Genomic DNA, 20054 nt, shown 5'->3' on the forward strand with positions numbered 1-20054 from the left:
TCGCTCACTGTATCATGTCGTAAACTCCATCCCGTCTCTGTTAGTGTTCCCTCGGGTCTCCGTCAGACTTTAAGGCCTCTGCTGTTTCACACTTCATTTAGTTCTCCTCCTGGAGGACGGTTTGTGAGGGTCAAGTGACTCCCCTCTCTCCTTTTTCAGCTTCGTCATAAACATCTGACGACGACGACGGGCTCCAAGCAGCGGGCGTCAGGAATCCATTTGTCAAGGGAAGAATGTGGAACTCCTCGAGTATCAGCAGATCGGGTTTACAGAGTGACACGCTTGATACCTCTTCACATCAACGTTTAGTGATTAATGCTTCATAGATAGAGTGCAACTTACAGATACACCTGGCATGACCATGACTTCAAACCATACCATGAACAGACGTCAGCGTTTCCCAAAATCACACGTCAACGATAAAACAGTCTTCAAAAATCTCCACCGTGGAAATCCTTACAACTAAATCGCGATCTGATATAGACCTTTCTGGAGTCCCTGAGCTCCCTTGTCTCGTAGGTTCCTCTGGATCTCTGCTGCTGTGGACGTGGTCCAGACTCCAGCTGCTACAACTACTACTATCCGTCTCCCCATTATCATCTCTCTCTCTCTCTTCATCTCCCTCTATCCCTCTCTCCAACACGGTCTCAGCAGATGTGTGTCTAACATGAGTCTGGTCCTGCTGGAGGTTTCTGCCTGTTAAAGGAAGTTTGTCCTTGCCACGGTAACTTGCTAAATGCTGCAAAGTGCTCTGCTCATGGTGGATTAAGATGAGATCAGACTGAGTCCTGTCTGGAAGATGGGACTGGATCTGATCCGGTCTTGATGTTGGGTATCTCTTTAACCCGGTGTTGCAAAATCAAAGTCGTGGCAGAGACACTTGAACACCACCCAGCCCTCCTTTGTGTGCAGAGTCACTTTGCAAGATGTAAACTCTCCACTTAGACGCCTGAATTTGCTAAAAGCTTTGCAGAAGAGGTCAAAGGTCGTATAAACACCAGTGTAATGCATGCATCGCAGTGCAGAACTACTTTTACTCTGAAGAGACCAAATAACAGAACACCACCAAACATGGAGTGGAAACTTTCGGTGTGTGTGCTGCAGGCTGGTCTTTGTCATGAGGAGGTTTGTTCTCTCCTGGTTCTTGTGATTGTGTCCAAAGTTGTGTCCTCAGACTCACAGAGACACACCGAGCTCTCTGAAGGTAACAGATGGATCTGTGTTGAATGAATGGATGATAGAGAAACATGTCAGTGATCGTTGAGAGTCAGAAACCTCATGTGGACTCCTCTCTGGTTTTATTCTCCCCCTGTGTTCAGGCTGTTGTTCTCTTTGTCCTCAGTGTGTGTTATGAAACACTCATTCTGTTGTTATTCTTGATTCCTGCCAAAAAGTGAAAGCTTAAAGTTTCCCAACTAATGAGGAACCTCGGAGCCTTCAGCAACTTGGCATCTTTGAAGGGAGCTGCTTCATGAGTCTTGTTTATTTTTGCAGGGACGAGGTTTACAGTCGACCATCGTCTTGTTGTCTGATTACACTTTGACCTTCAGGCTTTTATTCCAAACACATCTTCGTCTTGTTTGTAGAAAACTGAGATAAAAGACTAAAGGTGCATTTATGTTCTCGGACTGAACGTTGCAGTACCACCAGGAACCATGGGGGCAGTGTCGAGCAGTGTAGTGTAGACAACAACTGAAGTCAGGCTAGCAAAACTCAACGAAGAAGAATACTTCAGAGCATGACGGAGCTTTTTGAAGATAGAGGTGCAAGTTGTTTAGAAACTAGAGACGTATAATGTCACCTCGCTGATTTATAAACAACTCACCTGTCTTGATTTTATTAGATGATGCATGATTCATCAAGTTTCTGAGATGTAGAGCAAACTAAAGTCAGTGAGTTAATCCTCACTCTGTGATCCTGTCAGCTGATGTAATCTGTGAACTCCCTGATGGATTCCTCTGATTAGAGAAACCGTCCAGTGTGCCATAAGTCGATCACAATAAGATGTTCTTTATTTATTGAAAGTATTAGCTGCACGCACACTCTTCACTCACCCTTCAGAATAAAAGTCTGTCGTGTTTGTGTTGGCCCCACTTGGCATCCTGCAGTGATTCCTGATGATCAGGGACCGGGTGGAGCCCTGGAGTCCTCTCTCGGGGATAATGGATCAGTTCAGATCTGAATGTGGACAGATATGTGTGTCACACAATCACTGATGTGATCTCCACCCAAACGTTTGTTTATCTTTCCTTTAGTTTGCTGTTCTCAGCTCTTTAAGGCTTCATTTGAAAATCTAACAGCTTGCAACACATGTGGTGCGATGCATTCAAGTGCTGCTGGCGGAGTAAGGGCCTGTGTCCACTGACTGCATCGTTGCGACACAGACCCAATGCAGTTCAGTGTTTTCAGCTGATTGTTTTTCCTTTCTTTTGACCTTCTGCTGCTTCACTGGTTTGTTTTCACACTCTCAGATTGTGGAGCTGTTGACCAGCGGAGGAAAGATGGAGGTTGTTGTTGTGCAGCTTTTGCAGTTTGACATTTTGTGCACATTTGACTGATTGTTCTTCGGTTAGTTGACTTGTACTTATTACTGAGTAACTGATGCTCCTTAAATCAAGTGAAGAAGACGGATCAGAGGATAGACAATCTCAAGGTCCCAGAGTTTGATGAGGTTCATTCTCGATGTTGACAAGGATTCGAGCCAAAAGGTCATCGATGAAACCCCGAACGAGACGCCATTTTTACCTCGCATGTTGAAACTTCTGCACAAACAAACAGTTACAGCATCAAACACTCAGTCCGTCCTCACACCTGACTCTGAGACGGAGTTTGAGGACAAACAGGTGACGCACACACAGACAGAAACACACACACACACACACCTGGCCTGTAAAGCCTCGGTGCTGTTTACCCTCCACACAGATGGACCTGAGGAATGCCGTCACATCTACAATCTGCTCAGTGTGTGTGTGTGTGTGTGTGTGTGTCCAGAGATCACACACACACTGATGATGTCTTCACCATGTGTTGGTTTTCCATCATTCACAGCTGAGTGTGTTTACAGCTCCGTGTTTTATAACAACACCAGATGCTGATGTGTGATTGAAGCTCTGACTCCAGGTATGTTTGTTCGTCTCTTCATGCAACAGAAACATAAAGTTTTGAATGTTTGAATGTACGATCTGAACTTCTGAGGCTCTCACGGGAACGCAGCGGAGTCGGAGTTCAAAGGTTATATAATGTGCTGACTCCAGCGCCGCACAGAGACTTCAGATCTGTACTTAAGTTCAGGACTCGGTGTTAATGGAGCATTAAACTCCAGCTCGCTGCATCATTTCTGCTGCTGCAGAGTCCTCTCCTCCACCTCCTCCTCCTCCTCCTCCTCTCCCTCCCTCCCTCTCTGCTTCAGACTTTTCCTCCTGTATCTCATCATCTTCATCTCCCTCCGTCTCCTCTCCTCTCTTCTCATTTCACACTTCAGCTGCTCCTCGTCTCCTGCAGAGAACACTCAAAGTTTTCACCCTCTTCAAAAAGGACAAATCACAGTTTTCTCCTCCCGCTCCACCCACTTATCGCTGCAGACCCCCCCCCCGTCCCGTCCCGGTATGCGTAATGATTATTCTCAGGCAGGGAGGGGTGATACGAGGTGTGTGTGTGTGAGTGTGTGTGTGTGTGTGTGCTGCAGAGTTATTCTGCTGACTGCAGGAGCTCCACCTGGCAGAGAGGGCCGGAGCATCAGCAGTTTGGGATGGTGAATGGAGATAAGGGTGGAGGGGGAGAGGGAGAGGGAGGGGGGTGTGGGGGGATCAATCCGGCTGACTAACCACACACTCACACACTCACACACTCACACACTCACACACTCACACACTCACACACTCACACACTCCCTGAACTCACACACCACACACTCTCTGAACTCACACACAAGCTTACAAGAGACAAACTCAATCTTCTATGGAAGGCCAAGGGGGCCAAAATTAAAATCAGATTGTTTGATCCAAATAAGCTGAAAAGGTTGATTGTTATTTTTAACATTAACGTTTTTAAATATTGGCGATGTATCTCCATTAAAAGGAAGCTGAATTAACTTTTATTGTATCTTGTTTGCATTGTACCAAAAACTTTAAAAATAAGTAACTCTGGAATATTTTGACGGTAAAAGAAAACTTAAAAATGTTGTTTTTCTTAAGAATGTTCTGCAGCTTCAGGAAAAATATTTTTTTATAATCTCTAAACTGATTTATGGACATTTATTGATCATAAACTTAAGGGAAAAATAGTTTGTATTTTTTTAAATTATTAACTTCATGTAAAAAAAATTGTTAAATGTTATTATGATTAAATTCACTTCAAATACGGAAGTCCAAAGTTGCCAAAATTTAAATCAAATAATTTTAAACAATCAAAACAAAACATTAATTGGTTTGTGTTTTTATATGCATGTATATATTTGTTTACATATTGGCTTAATGTCTCCATCATAAGTTAAATACAGGTAAAAATGTAATTTATTGTAAAAAAGTTATTTTTTAGATTTTATCAGAGACTTAATTTAATCTGAGAATTATAAATTGACACATTTTTACATTGCTCAAAGGATAAAGGAGTGTACATTAAAAGTTTAGGGTCATTGCATTATTAAATACCCATATATTCTTCTATGGAAGGCCAACGCTGCCATTAATCGAATCAACTCCCTGAGTCCTAATGAGCCGATTCAGTAGGTGGTTAGCCGTTTTGTTTTGTGTGTCTTTGTTGAAATTTTAGAATTTTGTCTCAAAGAAAATGATGTAGAATTATATTTTCATCGTTCCGCTTTTCAAAAGAGTAACACAAGATTATTTTGACTTTAAGAAAATCTAAAAATGCCATTTTTCTAAAGCAAGATCTGCAGCTACAAGGAGGGTCATATTAAAAAGAATTAACATTTTATGACAAAGGGCAAACTAAAAGAAATGTATGTTAAATTGTTCAGTCAGTATTCTTAAGTATGTGTGTTTAATGTCTGATTTAAAGCAAGAAAATTACACATTTCACATCAGGATGAAACATATTTACAAATGTTCAGAAGCTGATTCTTGATTTTGCCTTCAGTTGAATTTTGTCTGCCTTTGACCTCCATAAAACAAATCCCCAAAGTTGAAGTCAAACGTGAGCGCCTCTCTGTTCAGGATGAGCGTGTAGAGGACGGGCTGCAGTGTGTGTGGATGCAGCCTGAGGTGCGTGTGTGTTTGTGTGTGTGTGTGTGTGTGTGTGTGTGTGTGTGTGTGTGTGACGCTGCACCGTGGCTGCACAGTCTCCCTCTGAAGTTGTGGACTGTCAGTGTCACCGGGACATGCTGCCTCCTCGCTCTGCTGGATGACAGGAAACGTTTGCTGCACCGTATGTACGCCATTCATCCTAACCTCTCTGAGTGTGTGTTGATCTTGTTGTGGAGCTCGTGATGTGTGTGTGTGTCCTCTGTGCTGCAAAGCGCCTCACAGGACGCCCCGGTTTGTGAGATTCAGACTACATTTGGTGCTTTGTTTGTGACATGCAGGTTTCTGTATGAGACGACTTGAAGGTGTTTGTCAGTGTTTGTCTGCAGATGTTCTGAGTCGCTGCAGACTGCTCTCCTGCAGATATCACAGAGGGGAAGCAGCACTGCAGAGAGAAACACTGGGTCACACTGCTCTGCTTCAGGGGAGGAGAATCAGGGCTAGGCAGAGAGGATATGACAGCTGGAGGACTTGGTTTCATTTTGCACTTTAAAGATGAAGCAGAAAAACTCAAATCTTCCTCTGTTTGATTTTTCTATTCTATTTTTGACCTCGTTCTCAAAATCAAAGCAATAAAACTCCCTTTAATGTTCATTTCACACAGTGACTAAATTCAACTTTATTCTTAACATTTGGAATTTATTTGACATTGAAAATGTATGAAAATATATTTTATAACACTGGGTGTTGAAATGATTCTTGACATTTTATCCCCATTTTTACCAATATTTTTACATGTTTTACATTCAACATTTTTGTTTTGTTTTTTTAAACATTTTGAACTTTATTTGTTATTTTCCTTTTATTCTCAATGCATTTTTTTCAATATTATTTTTTAGTTTGTCCACTTCAAATTCTTCAAAAACTTTATTTATATTTACACTTTTTTTTTTTTACACTTTTGTCTCTTTTAAAAACTTTTCTTCAACTCTTACATAATTTAATTTGTATAATTTGTATTTTCTCAGATTTTTACACATTTCATTATTTTATTTTACAACATTAAAGTTTAAACTTTTTTTTTAATTTGAGTTTTTTAACTTCATTTCAATTTTTCTGCCTATTTTTTCTTTTTTTTTTATTGAGCTCAAGTCAGAAAAATATTCCCATATTTGTCTTTTTTTTTTAATTTTCTTTATTTTTTACATTTTATCTCTTTTTGTAATATTTTGCAATTATTTTGTGACATTTGGGGGCTTTTTATTTTAAATGTACTTTCAACATTTTTGTGTCATGTCGACATGTTACATATTTTTAAAATTTATAATAAAAGCATTTTGTTTATTTCATCATCCCCTTAATTTCTTCAAAGTTCATATTTATCCTCAACATGTTCACAGTCAGTATAAAGTGCTCCTCCTCCTCCTGGTCCTGATCCTCTCTCACAGCTCTCAGATGGACCCCAGGACTCTTCCTGTGGTCTATAATAAAGCTCTAACCCCCCTCCTCTCTGTCCCTCTCTGTCCCTCTGTGTCTCTGCAGTGACCGGCCCCTCAGTTTGGTGAGTGAAGATGATTCCTGTCCTGATCTGGGCTCTGGTCTCTCTGAGTTTAGCACAGAACGACTTAGACACTCTGTTCCCCGAGCTGGAGCACTCCAGGACCATCTATGTCACAGGTGAGCATGAGGATTTAGTCTGTCTGATATACTACAGAAACACTGTCACAGTTTCTTCTTCTCCTCCTGTGTCCTCTGAGTTTTCGATCTGGACTCTCTCTCTGCTCTGTCGTCTGTTTCCTGGTTTATCAGCTGGTCCTGCGGCTCTGTGATAACGCTGCTATGTGGAGATAATTAGCTCTCTGAGACAGAGTTATCTCCTCGGCTCATACACATGAAAACTTTGTTTGTACACGTCATTATTAAACTGTGTTGTTCTCACCATGTGGAGTTTAGAATCCTGCAGCCTGTGTTGGTTTTATGAGTTGTTTTATAGTTTGAAAAAGTGGCGCCACTAGCCATGATAAAGCATGTACAGCGCCATCTTCTGGGTAAAATAACAGTGCCGTGTTGTTGGCACCAGTTTCTAGATGTAACAGGTTTTAAAAGTGGGCTCTTTAAACTGGATATTATGGTAACTGTGTTTTGTCATGTTGCAGAAAACGGCCCTCGCCTCTCAGTGACGGCGGATCAGGCAAAGGTCGTGTCCAGACGAGGAGGGAACGCCACTCTGCCATGCAGGATCCACAGAGACCAATCACTGGCTCCGAATCGCAAGATGAGGATCAAATGGACCAAACTGACCTCAGACTACCTGAAAGAGGTTCAGCACTCACTCTGTTGTTAGTCTCTCACATGTAGCAGCCATCTTTGTTTTTACTACATCATGTGAACGTTCTCCGTCTCACCTCAGGTTGATGTTTTCGTCGCCATGGACTATCACAAGAGGAGTTACGGCACCTTCCACGGACGAGTCCACCTGCAAGGCTCCTCCCCGGCGGACGCCTCTCTGGTCATCACAGAGCTCACCCTGGAGGATTATGGGAAATATAAATGTGAAGTCATCGACGGGCTGGAGGACGGCACGGTGGTGGTGTCCCTGGATCTTGAAGGTAAAGGAGTCAGGTGGAAGAACTCTTCAGGGTTTCTGTTGAGCGTGGCGGAGCTGGAGCAGGAGGGATAATTTTAGCATCAGAAGCAGGGAGCGCTCGAGGCGGGGGGGCAGGGGGGGGGGGCGGGGGGGGAATCAGGAGCCAGTTTGTTCTGTAAGCAGAGTGTACATCAGTGTCACAGCAGCTTCATTATGTGAGGGGGCAGCCAGGGAATCAGCCATTAGCGCCCGGAGGCTGCTGCTCTGGCAGCGAGCTGACGGAGGAACAGCTGTGCTTACTCAGCGAGACCTGCCGTCACTTTGAGTCCTCAGGTTAAATAACAAGATCAAACGAAAACCCCCGGAGGACAGATCCTGCTAAACGAGGCCTCACTCATCTCTCTTTCTCTCCGCAGGTATCGTCTTCCCGTACTTCCCTCGCCTCGGACGCTACAACCTGAACTTCTACGACGCCGAGCGGGCGTGCCGGGACCAGGACGCCATCGTGGCGTCCTTCGACCAGCTGTACGACGCGTGGAGAGAGAAGCTGGACTGGTGCAACGCCGGCTGGCTGAGCGACGGGACGGTTCAGTACCCGATCAACGTCCCCAGAGAACCCTGCGGAGGGAAGAACACGGTGCCCGGCGTCCGAAACTACGGCCTGAGAGACAAAGACAAGAACCACTACGACGTGTTCTGCTTCACCTCCCACTACAAAGGTGAGTCTGCTGGACTTCACAGAACCAGGTCGCCCTCAAAGACTGTACCTCAATAAAACCTGGGGCTGCTGGGTCAGACATCTTCTACTTTGACCAGGAAGATCTTGTGTGTTCGACAGGAAGTACTCACTGCATTTCATATAAGAAAGTAACAAAACCATGAAGTAAAGATCGACATTTAGTCACAATAAAAGTTCTGCATTTCAAATTCTACTTATAAGGTGTCGCCATATTGGACCTTTAGCCTCTTTAGCCTCTTTGCTAACAGCTACAGGGTGCCCACCTGTCAGGGAAGGAAGCCACGCCCTTATTTGGGCAAAACTTGTCGCTTAAATATCTTTTAAATGAATGACTTGTAAATAAAATCACGCCCATACAGTGTGTGCCGATAGAGAAATGAGCAATTCAAACCAAAATCTGGTTTTTTTTAACCAGGCTGTAAACATGTTTATTTCTGCTGTAAAGATAGTTCTCTTTGAATGGGTGTGTATGTGGCTTCCGGTGTTTCTAACACCGGCCTCTAGTGGATTCTGGAGGAACTGCAGTTTCTAACACTTCATATTTTAAGACTGGAGGTTGCTGCTTGGTGTGAACAAACAGAGAGTACTCACAGGAGCAGGGTTCAGGTCTTCAGAGTCCCTGTTGTGAACCAGGAAGCTGGTCAGGAAGATGACAAGCTGCGCGCGCTGACAATTGGAACCTGGAAGTCTTCCTTCTCAGCTCAGCTAGCTGCTGCTGCTCACATCCGGCCAAAAACAGCCAAAAACAGCCCCAAAGTCCTTTATTTCACCTCCACCTGAGCTGAAAGAAGTTTAAGGATGATCCCTCTCCGAGCTGAACAGTTTAAAAGTCTTAAATCGTCACTATTAACCCGCTTCACGCCGTTACGTCCTCTCTCCTTTCACTTTCACACACACCGCTCCATTTCGCTAAGCCCCGCCCCCCGTCCAATCAGAATACAGGAAAGTTGACATGAGTCTAAAACAACCAATAACATTCAGGGAAGTGAAACATGTTAGGTTGTACTCTGTTTACATGACAGGTACACAGCAGACAACCTTTTTAAAGGGACAGTACAGAGTTTGTATTAAAGTAAACATATTACTTCCATCAAACAAATACATTTAAGATATAAAACTCAAGTCTTACAAATAAAAACCTTTAGTTAACAGATGTTTTTGTTAGTTAACCTTTTTCACATTAGAATTAAATTTTCTATTACATTAAATTACATTATATTATATCGTAAGTACCAGTAAACTACTATTTTCAATTACAATTTCCATTTTGCTTAATTGGCATGAACAAAGACATGTTATTGTGAAAGCACATAAATTCAAATACATACATCCCATATGTATTCATAACATACAGTGTTGGGCAGTAACGCGTTACTAATAACGCGTTACTGTAACGCCGTTACTTTTGACAGTAACTTATACTCTAACGCATTACTTTTTAAAATAAATAAACTCAGTTACCGTTACAACATCGTGCGTTTGTCCGTTACTTTAAATTAATTCATTGTTGGCTAGCTGCAGTGTACTTCTTCCTGTTTACAGTGGCAATGCATTGTGGGATTGCTGGGTGCCATGCCAACCGCTGTAAAACAAAAGAAGAAGACGCGTGTGGGCGTGTTTCCGTTTAATAACATGTGCGGCAGTCATGGAGAGTAAAGGCGAAAGCAAGACGAGTTTCTCAAAGTGGAAATACGCTCATATGTTATAAGTACATTGTTGCTAGTTTTCATACTTAAGCTGTGAAGGAACATTTTTAAGGGCTAAACACAACAGCTTTTATGATGCTGAAGCCACTTTATTTTTTTTATCTTTGATTCTGAATAATATATTCAGACTGTTTTGTTTTATTTATTTCAGAAATCCTTGTGATATTGTCAGTTGTTGCTGGTCTGACTTAAATAAAGTAGCGTTTGAGGTTGAGTCAGGTCTGTGTTTGCATTGATCATAATGCTGAGCAAAGTTTAGCGATGTGCATGCAAATGAATAGAAACTGTAAAGATGATCAATAGTGTATTATGTTCCATACAGCACTGAAATAAAGCTGGTAGTGCATAAATAGGAGCATTAAAGAATGTTTTTATTATAAAGTAACTAAAAAGTTACTTTTAACAGTAATTCATTACTTTTTGGTGTAAGTAATTAACAGAGTAATTTAGTTACTTTTTGAATAAAGTAACTAGTAACTGTAACTAGTTACTATTTTTCAGTAACTTGCACAACACTGATAACATATAATATTAATTACATATTATATATATTACATATTTTATCCACATTAATGAACGATGGTGTACAGCATATCTCAATGTCCTCACTTAATTTGGTATGCTCATAAAACCTTCATTAGCTCACTGGTACTTGATGGAAGCAGCTATTCAGACCCCTCTCTATATTCAGAGTGCCTTTATATTGACGTCACTCTTCTCTTACTGTTAACCAGAGCCCAACTAACTTGCAAGACCCAGCAGCATTGATTGCAACCTGTGAAAGAGGACTGCTTGCAGGGGCTTTTGATCTGAATGCAAACGCTGTGATTTTATATCTCCCTGTTGTTTTTGTCCCCCAGGTCGCTTCTACTACCTGATCCACCCCTCTAAGCTGACCTACGACGAGGCAGTCAGGGCGTGCCAGAAAGACGGTGCTCAAATCGCCAAGGTTGGACAGATGTACGCCGCGTGGAAGCTGCTGGGCTACGACCGCTGCGACGCCGGCTGGTTGGCCGACGGCAGCGTCCGTTATCCGATCTCCCAACCCCGCCGACGCTGCAGTCCTACGGAGGCCGCCGTCAGGTTCAACGGCTTCCCCGACAAGAAGCACAAGCTGTATGGAGTGTACTGCTTCAAGGGCCACAACTGAGCTACACACACACAAACACACACATACAGAGTCAAGCTACACACACTTCAGCATGCATACACACACACACACACCTTCATACACTTATGAGACTTTCTGTAGGTATGAACAAACACTCTCAAACTGTGATGCTTTTGATGGAAACCTTACCACATCTCGTCAGATGAGTCATGTTGTTGTAATCTGGGACCTGATACTCTACGAGGGATAGTTTACACATATTTAAGGTCCATATTATTTAATCAATGCCTTCGAAGGGGGGCGGGGGGGTTGTCGTGGGGGGTTAGGGTTGGAGGATATCACAGTTACAGCCATACTGTCATTCAAGACCGAACTCAACACGCCATCCAACAAGGAACAACGAGACCGGCAGCAGAGAGACTCGGTTGGACGGACACTTTGGGCACTTAACGTCGTTTTGTTCAAGACTTGGAACAACCACAACAACAACAACAACAACAACAACAACAACAACAACAACAACGAAGCCATGAAACGAAAGAAAAGCTCAAATCCTGTCAGACATGTCAGGTAGGAACAAAAGCCTAGCACAACCAAACTGATCTTTGCCGTCCGTGCTTAAAGGGCAATTCTTGTGTTTTCAACCTGAACCCTGTTTGAAGATATTTTGGGGTCTTAATTTGCTCAAAGGTACAAAAAGGTTTGGAGTTGCTCCAGTAGATCGCTTCGGCCTGCAGATGCAAAACAGGCTGTAACGGCTGCAATGTAACACTTATAACAAGCAAATACCTTCACTTAAACTACTTTGTTTTGAATCTACAGGCTCAGATTGATCTCCAAGTTAAAGGGGAGTACAGGCTTGTTAAGTTGCTGTCTTTAAAGAAACCAAACTCCCCTGAAAGAAACAGCTGTTTCACTTTGCAGAGCACGAGATTTGTTGGCGTGACGTTGCATCAACACATGCTTTATGGTTTTATTCATGTGTGACTTTAGTGTTCTTAATGGGAATCTAAAGCTCTTTAGTGGTGATCCTTTCTGCAGAGAACAACAATCTGAGCCTGACAGCAAAAGAAAATAAGAGTTTTAACTGGATGTTTTCCAAGGATTACGTTACAGCCATTACAGCCTGTTTCCCTGCTGCAGGCCGACACAATCTACTGCTGCAGCTCCCTTTCGTCCTCTCCGGCTGTTCAGACCTGAAAATATGTGAGAATACGGTGGATGTTTAGAGATGCTGGAATTACCTTTGATCAAGGTGCTACAACTGGTACTTTGTACTTCATCAAACCGTCCAGTGTTTATGTTTTTATACTAATGTGTTGGACCAAACATCGGTGTCATCAACAAAACGAACAAAGGAACAGGAACATGTTAGCGTCGCTTCTGTTTTTTAAGTATGTAGAATGTTATTATCTAGAAATGTATTCCTGTTTATGACTATTTTTTGATATACTGTAGATTATTTACATTATTATTATTATCATGATTTGTCTTTTCGGCCAAACTATCCAAGTCTCTTTGGTTTACACAAACACAAACACAACAACGGTGGAAACATGATCCACACTTGAACAAAAAAAAAAAAAGGTATACATTTTTGCACTGAACATGTAGAAGACGCCTAAAGAAGAAAGCAAACAGTAGTCGGCCACACGCCGCAGCAGCAGCAGCAGCAGCAGCAGCAGCAGTAGCAGCAGCAGCAGCAGCAGCAGCAGCAGCAGCAGCAGCAGCAGCAGCAGCAGCAGCAGCAGCAGCAGCAGCAGCAGCAGCAGCAGCAGCAGCAGCAGCAGCAGTAGAAAATGCCTGGCAAGAAAAAAAACTCCCCACGCTGCAGAGTCGCTCTAAAGCTCAGCTCTCAGTGATCGACCTCTGAGGCTGTGTCTCTGTTTGGCTTCATTTTAGACTTCAGAGCATGACGTAGCTTCTACAAGCAGCTGCCAGTGTAGATCTATCTATAGCGCCTTGATAAACTGCTATTTTTGATACAAATACTGTAGTTTCTTATAGTGAATGAGCACAGCTGAGCTAGCCTAGTGTCTGACCTCGGGCTCCTCCATGTAAGCTACTCCATGAATCTATTCGCCAATGTTTCCTACGCAAACCTTTGACGTGTCTGCTTTCTGTCCAGTGTGACGACATGTTTGCAAAGAGCTAAGGTCAGAGATATACTTGCTTTTAACTTTGCATTTGTGGCTGCCCTGTGTTCCCTGTCTGTTTGCAGCATTGGCTGTACATATCCTCAAAAATCAGCACTCCTTGGTCGTTAAATGCAGTACCAACATGACCAGTAGGGGGCAGTGTAGAGGCAGAGAGAGAGTCAACACAGCAGGAATTACAAAGGCAGAAAGGTTTGAAGTGTTATTGGGACAAACACACCTGTCAGAGTAGCTAGTGACAAAGAAGTTAAATTTTAAAGCCTGTTAAACTAAATGGAAACATCGCGGCCGATTCGTCCGTGTTCGTATCTCACTTCTATGGCAGCACAAGAGAAACAAACTCGCCATCGCCCCAGCAGACTTGATTTAGAGGCCTTACAAACTCCTAACGTTGGGGCTGCTGTTCCTTTTCCTGCCGTGATCTCAGAATTAAACACCTCCTCGAGTGTTGCCATGTCTGTTGTTTACATCCTGCAAAAACTAGTAGTTACAAACGACCCTAACTCTCTTAAGATACCCTCCAGGAACATGCATTGTGCAGAGCCAAGTATGTGATCAATTGCATTCATGATTCATGACGTCGCTCGTTGTTTACGCTAACCCACATTTAAAAAGCAAGTATATCTCCAGCTTGAGTGAAAATTTAAAGGCACAGTATGTAATTTCTGCCACTAGGGGTCTCAAACAAAACAATAAAAGGAGACAAAGTTTGATGTCAAAGGATGCTTGGAATCATTGGAGTTATGTCATGTTTAAACAAAGTTTCATTAATGCTATATTTCAGCACATTTGCTGAGGTGTTGTCATTTCATTTAATGAAATAGCAGAAGCTAATGCTAATGCTGATGCCTCAAAGTCTCTGTATTACTGTTTTTTGGCTGAAGTTGAATATTTTATCCTTCATAATTCCCACTAAGCAAACATCAGCCTTCGTTTTACGTCCATTCATGATGTGAAAAGGGATTTAACTTCAGTTCCTGGTAGATAATTCCCATCCTGTCTCTTGATGGTGGTCCACCTTGGTGAACTTTGACAAGTCCCATCCTCAAGTAGAATAGGATGATGTGAGTTTGACCCCACTTTGCAGCGCTCAGATTTCCCACTACAAGAAACAAATCTTGTTTTGTCTTTCATTGACCCCGCTCCAGAGGCTAACAACAAATCAATGAGCTCAATCATAAAATGTAATCTTATTCTTTGAAGACTCTCTGAAGACACCAGAGTAAAGATGACGTGCTGCTTGTCCTGTGAAGGTTTGCATAGGGACCACTTAAAGACTGGAGTAACGTATGTAGTGCTGAGGTCACACATGAGGCTAAGCCAGGTCCTGAGTGAGCATGGTTTTCCTGGCAGTGATTGGCTCCCTGATTGCTATCTAAGCTCTGACCTGCCTCTGAGGACCCGATCAGACCCCTCGGGCCTGCAGCCAACCTGCACAGGTCTGCTGAACGAGACAGAAATACAATACATTCAAAACACCAACGTCTCCTGCATGGAGGCGCAAACGGCCTGCTTCCATGTAAGGGTATCAGAGCGGAGAGGGTGCACATTGATCAAGTGTGAACTCACCGCACACAGGCCCAGCTGGCCCGGACCCGGGTTTAGGTCATCCTCTTTGGCATGGTGCTGGGTTAGATTAGGTTGGCTCCATCTTAGTGAAGCCAAAGTACAATCAAAGTCCTGCCCTGGTTATCGCTGGAGACCTGCTGGACGGACCCTGACGTAGATCTCTGTAACGATGAACCACGAGACACTGTGGAAAATAAAATGATGGTTTTACAAAACAACAGGAAGCAGTTACTGCAGTCTCATTTGAACTCTTTTCATTTCATGTAATTGTTGATCATTTTCAAAGTGAGTGTTAAAGGAGTAGTTTGACATTTTGGGGGACCAACTTCACCAAAAGACTTGAGGACTCGGTGCAACCCGCCAAGAAACAGTCTCAGCCTGTGAAACCAAAACCAGCCGTTCATCACAAACCACTCATCAAAATTATTATTTAATGCAATAAGTTATATTTGCAGTATGGCTCTGTTCTGGGAGCTCCCTGCCCTTCCACATGCCTACGTGGAACACCTAAGCCTGAGGCAGGGAGAGCACACCTCCCCTCTCTTTCATGTGCAAGGCAGGGAGAGCAGCAGCAAAGACATCAGTGACGATACATATGACACTCGTCAAACAGACTGGAAAACAAGGATTAAGGTTAGCCTATCTACAAGTGGTTTCAAAGCTCAACAGGAAGTGATTATTTCTTTGTTAAATATGAGGCATCAGTTAGCAAGCAACTAGTTTAGCTTAGCAAGAAGGCTTACAAGAGTCAGGATGACTGTGCTAGCTTGTTCTACGATGTCAAAATCCACGAATCAATCCACTTCTGTCTTGTGTTATTAAATGATCTAACGAGGTGCAGATTAACACTCTCATAGCTGCTTGTTCCATCTAAGGCCTCAGTTTAAAGTTGGTTAGCTTAGCTTAGCTTAGCTTAGCTTAGCTTAGCAAAAAGGCTAAAAACAAGGGGAGTTAGCTAGCTGTGCTCAATGGAAAAACTGTTGCTGTGTAGTTGAAAGAAACAAGACGTGTTTATCAGTCACATTCAAAGGTGCAGATTGGGACCAGTCTCTTGAGAATTGGACTTCAGCTAGCATCCAGCTATAAAGACCAAAACTGGCTAGCTTACAAAGGAAACTTTAGGGCTACCAAGAGGCCAGTTTTTTTTACCTTTGGTTGGCGTGGGGTTACTGTTTCTTAAAGGCGACGCTAATGTTCAATCTGGACTCAGAAATGAAACATATGGAGCTTCTTACCCGGCTTCTGTTCCCCAACATGTCAAACTGTTCCTTAAAGGTTTTAAATAAAGTGTGTTGCCTTTTACTCGATGTGTTACCTGACCAACCTTTCCCATCAGGAGCCTGAAAGGAAACTTTCAGGACCCAAGATAAAAGACAAATAAAACATTACATAAACCCTGACTCTGCCTTCCTCTGTTTCCCCCTCAGAGCTCATTGAGTTCAGTTATTATCTCAAATACATCACGACAGATTATGAGGAATCACGCCGCCATCACAAAAGAAAACACGAGTTCCCGTCAGCTGTTGCTCACAGCGGGCGCCAGGTGTAGTTCCTGTGTGATGCAGTAATGTGCTCCACGTGTTTCCAAAGGGAGCGGCGCTGATGTTCCCCTCACAGAGACACGGAGGCCATTCATGGTGCTGCTTACAGCTGAGACTGAAATACATGTTGGCAGAGCATGAGGCCGTTACAGGAGCTGAGTGACGGCATGCTGGGTTTTATGTCGATTCATTTTCTCACGCTGGTTCGGAGGAGGTTGATGAGGGGAAGGTGGAATAACACAGGTGTGAGGACGTCATTTACCAGCAATGAACTCAGAAACATACAGTATGGTATGTTTCCATCTCCAGTATTCAGCACTAAACAGAGGCCCAAACCCTGAATCCAGTAGGCGCCACGGGTCGACACATAGCAAGCCTTTCACTTGATTGATGGCTGAAAAATATAACTGTAAATAATTTTCTTTGCTTTCAACAAATCCAGAAGCGACCAGAACACAAACAAGTTCTGAGTTTACCCAAAGCCTGACTCATCTTCTGTCTCTGAGCCGTCCAGCTCTGAACCATTGTTCTCCTAAAACCATTAAAATCATCTCTGAGACAAACAGTTTCATTGGCTGACATGTTCCTCCATCAACACATACTTTGGTTTGTTTGAAACAGGCTCACACACACACACACACACACACACACACACACACTGGGGAACCAAATGCAGATTAATTCCCTGTAAGTTTTCTGTACCCTGGGATCATAAATTTGCATACATTTGAAACAGCTTTGCATCTCAATGAGCGCCAAATGTTTCCACTTACTTCAGTAGAAAACAGACACATCCATGTGTCACACTTTGATGCATAATGAAAATCATTTAATGCAGTTTTGTCTCATGAATTCGGACCATGTTCACCACTGGGAGTCCAAAGAATCCTTTTTTCCGTGGAGCCTTCTTTAGATGAAGATTCCTGGATGGGTATTTCTAGTCCGTGTGTGTCCTAATGGTCTCAGCAGATGTGTGTCTAACATGAGTCTGGTCCTGCTGGAGGTTTCTGCCTGTTAAAGGAAGTTTGTCCTTGCCACTGTAACTTGCTAAATGCTGCAAAGTGCTCTGCTCATGGTGGATTAAGATGAGATCAGACTGAGTCCTGTCTGTCAGAGGGGACTGGATCTGATCCTGTCTTGATGTTGGGTCTTTGTTAATAATAGAACATGGAGTCCGGTCTAGACCGGCTCTCTTTGGAAAGAGTCTGAGAACGTTTGTTGGGATTTGAGTTCATGCCCAGTTTAAGCCAAGCAAACCAGATCAGGCCCATTTTGTATCAAACTGGATACCTTTTCTGGGCCTGGGTCTGAGTTATGAGCTTTAAACACAACACTGACATATCATAACAGCCTATTCCCCCAACCAGGATAAACACAGAGGAACTAGCATTCACTTTGGGTGATATTTATCTCCATCTTCAGACTTTAATGTGTGAGTCTTAAGTGCTGTCCCATTTTCATATCACTGTGAGTGTGTGAGGGCTTCAATGCTCTCCTGTGGGGCTTACCCAGGGTGCTTTGCAAGCGTTTTTATTAAGACCCCTAAGAAATGTATATAAATGTTTGTACATCCAAGTAGTATTCAACAAAATCAGAACAAAAACAAACAAAAAACTTCACTAAATGTAAACAAAGCCAGCTAAAATGGTACAAAGAAACATCAAATCCCTGTTTTTTTATTGCACATCTGTAGAGCCGTTTTTCGGTTTAATATTTGCAAATTTACATCAATATTTATAAGGAAAACAAACCAGAGATTGGCGTTTTTATCGTATTATTAAGTGGTGCATCTTATTTCATGGCTACATGTGATGTCATGATGTTGATCCCCGTGTCTAATCCTTATAAAATCACCTCACGCCTTTTAAATCTGCAGGTTCAGTGCTTTTTATTCGATGGTGGCGATTGAGAATGAGCCATTCTCTCGTTTTTTGCTCTGTTTTTGGTCTCCACCAACTCCATAGTGAGATATCTGCTTCTTTAGCTGCATAAGAGTCCACTTTGTTAATCAGATTATCTCCTGACAGCAGACTAAACGAGCAGCTCATGCTTTATGAACCTTGGCCTCTCTGTTTCTGCACAGTTGTTGCAGCAGCACAGTGACACCTGGTGGTCAGAAGGAGTTACAGCAGCACACTGACATGCTATGATGTTGATTGTAGTCTCCTCTTGTATTGTGAGTGGTTTAAATACAGAGCAGTAGAATAAAACAGCAGAAACATCACGTTATGTTATAAGAGTTTCTTTTATTGCACACGCAGCTGACAATGAAACAGGATGATTGACAGTTTAACAGAAAGAAACGATGATTACATAAAAATGAGCCACAGAAACAGTGAGCCTCATGAACCACATGGAGTAGAAAAACATCTTACAATGCATATACATTTAAAAAGAACATGATATAAAAAGGAAATGTATGAAGAGCATGGAATGAGACGGTAAAATGAATCAAATCACATAAAATAATAACCGCGTGGAGCTCGTCGATTTTTTCACATTCCCTCATTTTGTTGGATTTAAACACAGATTCCAGATCTGTAGCAAAAAGCAACACGTATAAAAACCTCCAGCTGAGAACACGTTCGTGTTCCAAACATCAGCCGGGGGGGGGGCGAAAAGTCAGGTTGATTTAGAGTCACATCAAAAGCTCGACAAGCTAACGTCGCTAATCAGATGCTACGTGCAGCGAACAAACATGACAGAGTCTGTAAACAGGAAGTCATCGGATCCAATGACCTTTATTCAACATCACAGTTCATTCATAGTTTTAAAGTATACAATAAGTTAAATTCATATGGCTTCATATAGTATCTATATTATAAATCCTATGATTTTTAGCAGCAGCACACACACAGACACAGACAGGCCGTGTGTGTGTGTGTGTGTGTGTGTGTGTGTGTGTGTGTGTGTGTGTGTGCTGCTCTCCCTTTTTAAAAAACTTTGATTTGAGCTAAAATATTTTGTACAAAAATCTACACGGGACGTCGGCCAGGAGGAACGGGTCAGAGTGACCCGATATAAAAGACAATCATTTAAAGTGACCCCCGACCGCGGCGGCGGTGGCTGCACACTGCACCGAGGATTCAAACACAGAGAGTGGTCGGGTCACTGAGCTTAATGTGAATGTTTTTCTCTCTGACTAAATTAAATGTGCCGTTTTCTGTCCCCCTGAATTTAAAGGAACCCTGTGGAGTTTAGGAGAGTAGCACTAGAAAGCAACGGTGCACATGCAAACAGCTGATTTGAAAAACCACTGATTGATTGGTGTACTTGACTTAAAACCAGGGCGGTGAAACCTGCAAGGCTAGAGTCACATGCATGGCCTCCTTGCCTCCCCTCTCCTCCTGTCACCCTTTTTCTTTAAATGCACGTTGAAAAGACAAAACGCAACGGCAGAGAACGTTTCTACGCGAGCGAAGCTTTAAACCATGTGGCGTGACA

The 20054-nt window shown here is 42.8% G+C and overlaps 1 protein-coding gene across 1 annotated transcript in view; it reads left to right on the forward strand.

Moving 5' to 3' along the window:
- LOC117808778 (hyaluronan and proteoglycan link protein 1-like) overlaps positions 1-16469 on the forward strand; it is a 29471-nt gene extending 13002 nt beyond the window's left edge. Inside the window, exons 2-6 of the mRNA XM_034678439.1 lie at positions 6744-6878; positions 7358-7521; positions 7612-7810; positions 8205-8507; positions 11094-16469. Of these exons, the coding sequence (XP_034534330.1) occupies positions 6773-6878; positions 7358-7521; positions 7612-7810; positions 8205-8507; positions 11094-11383 (1062 nt within the window). The 5' untranslated portion in view covers positions 6744-6772 and the 3' untranslated portion in view covers positions 11384-16469. The remainder of the gene's footprint in view (positions 1-6743; positions 6879-7357; positions 7522-7611; positions 7811-8204; positions 8508-11093) is intronic.
- The last annotated feature ends 3585 nt before the right edge of the window (positions 16470-20054 follow it).

Source organism: Notolabrus celidotus, unplaced genomic scaffold (assembly GCF_009762535.1).
Source record: "Notolabrus celidotus isolate fNotCel1 unplaced genomic scaffold, fNotCel1.pri scaffold_150_arrow_ctg1, whole genome shotgun sequence".
In the NCBI taxonomy this organism is placed as follows: domain Eukaryota; kingdom Metazoa; phylum Chordata; class Actinopteri; order Labriformes; family Labridae; genus Notolabrus; species Notolabrus celidotus.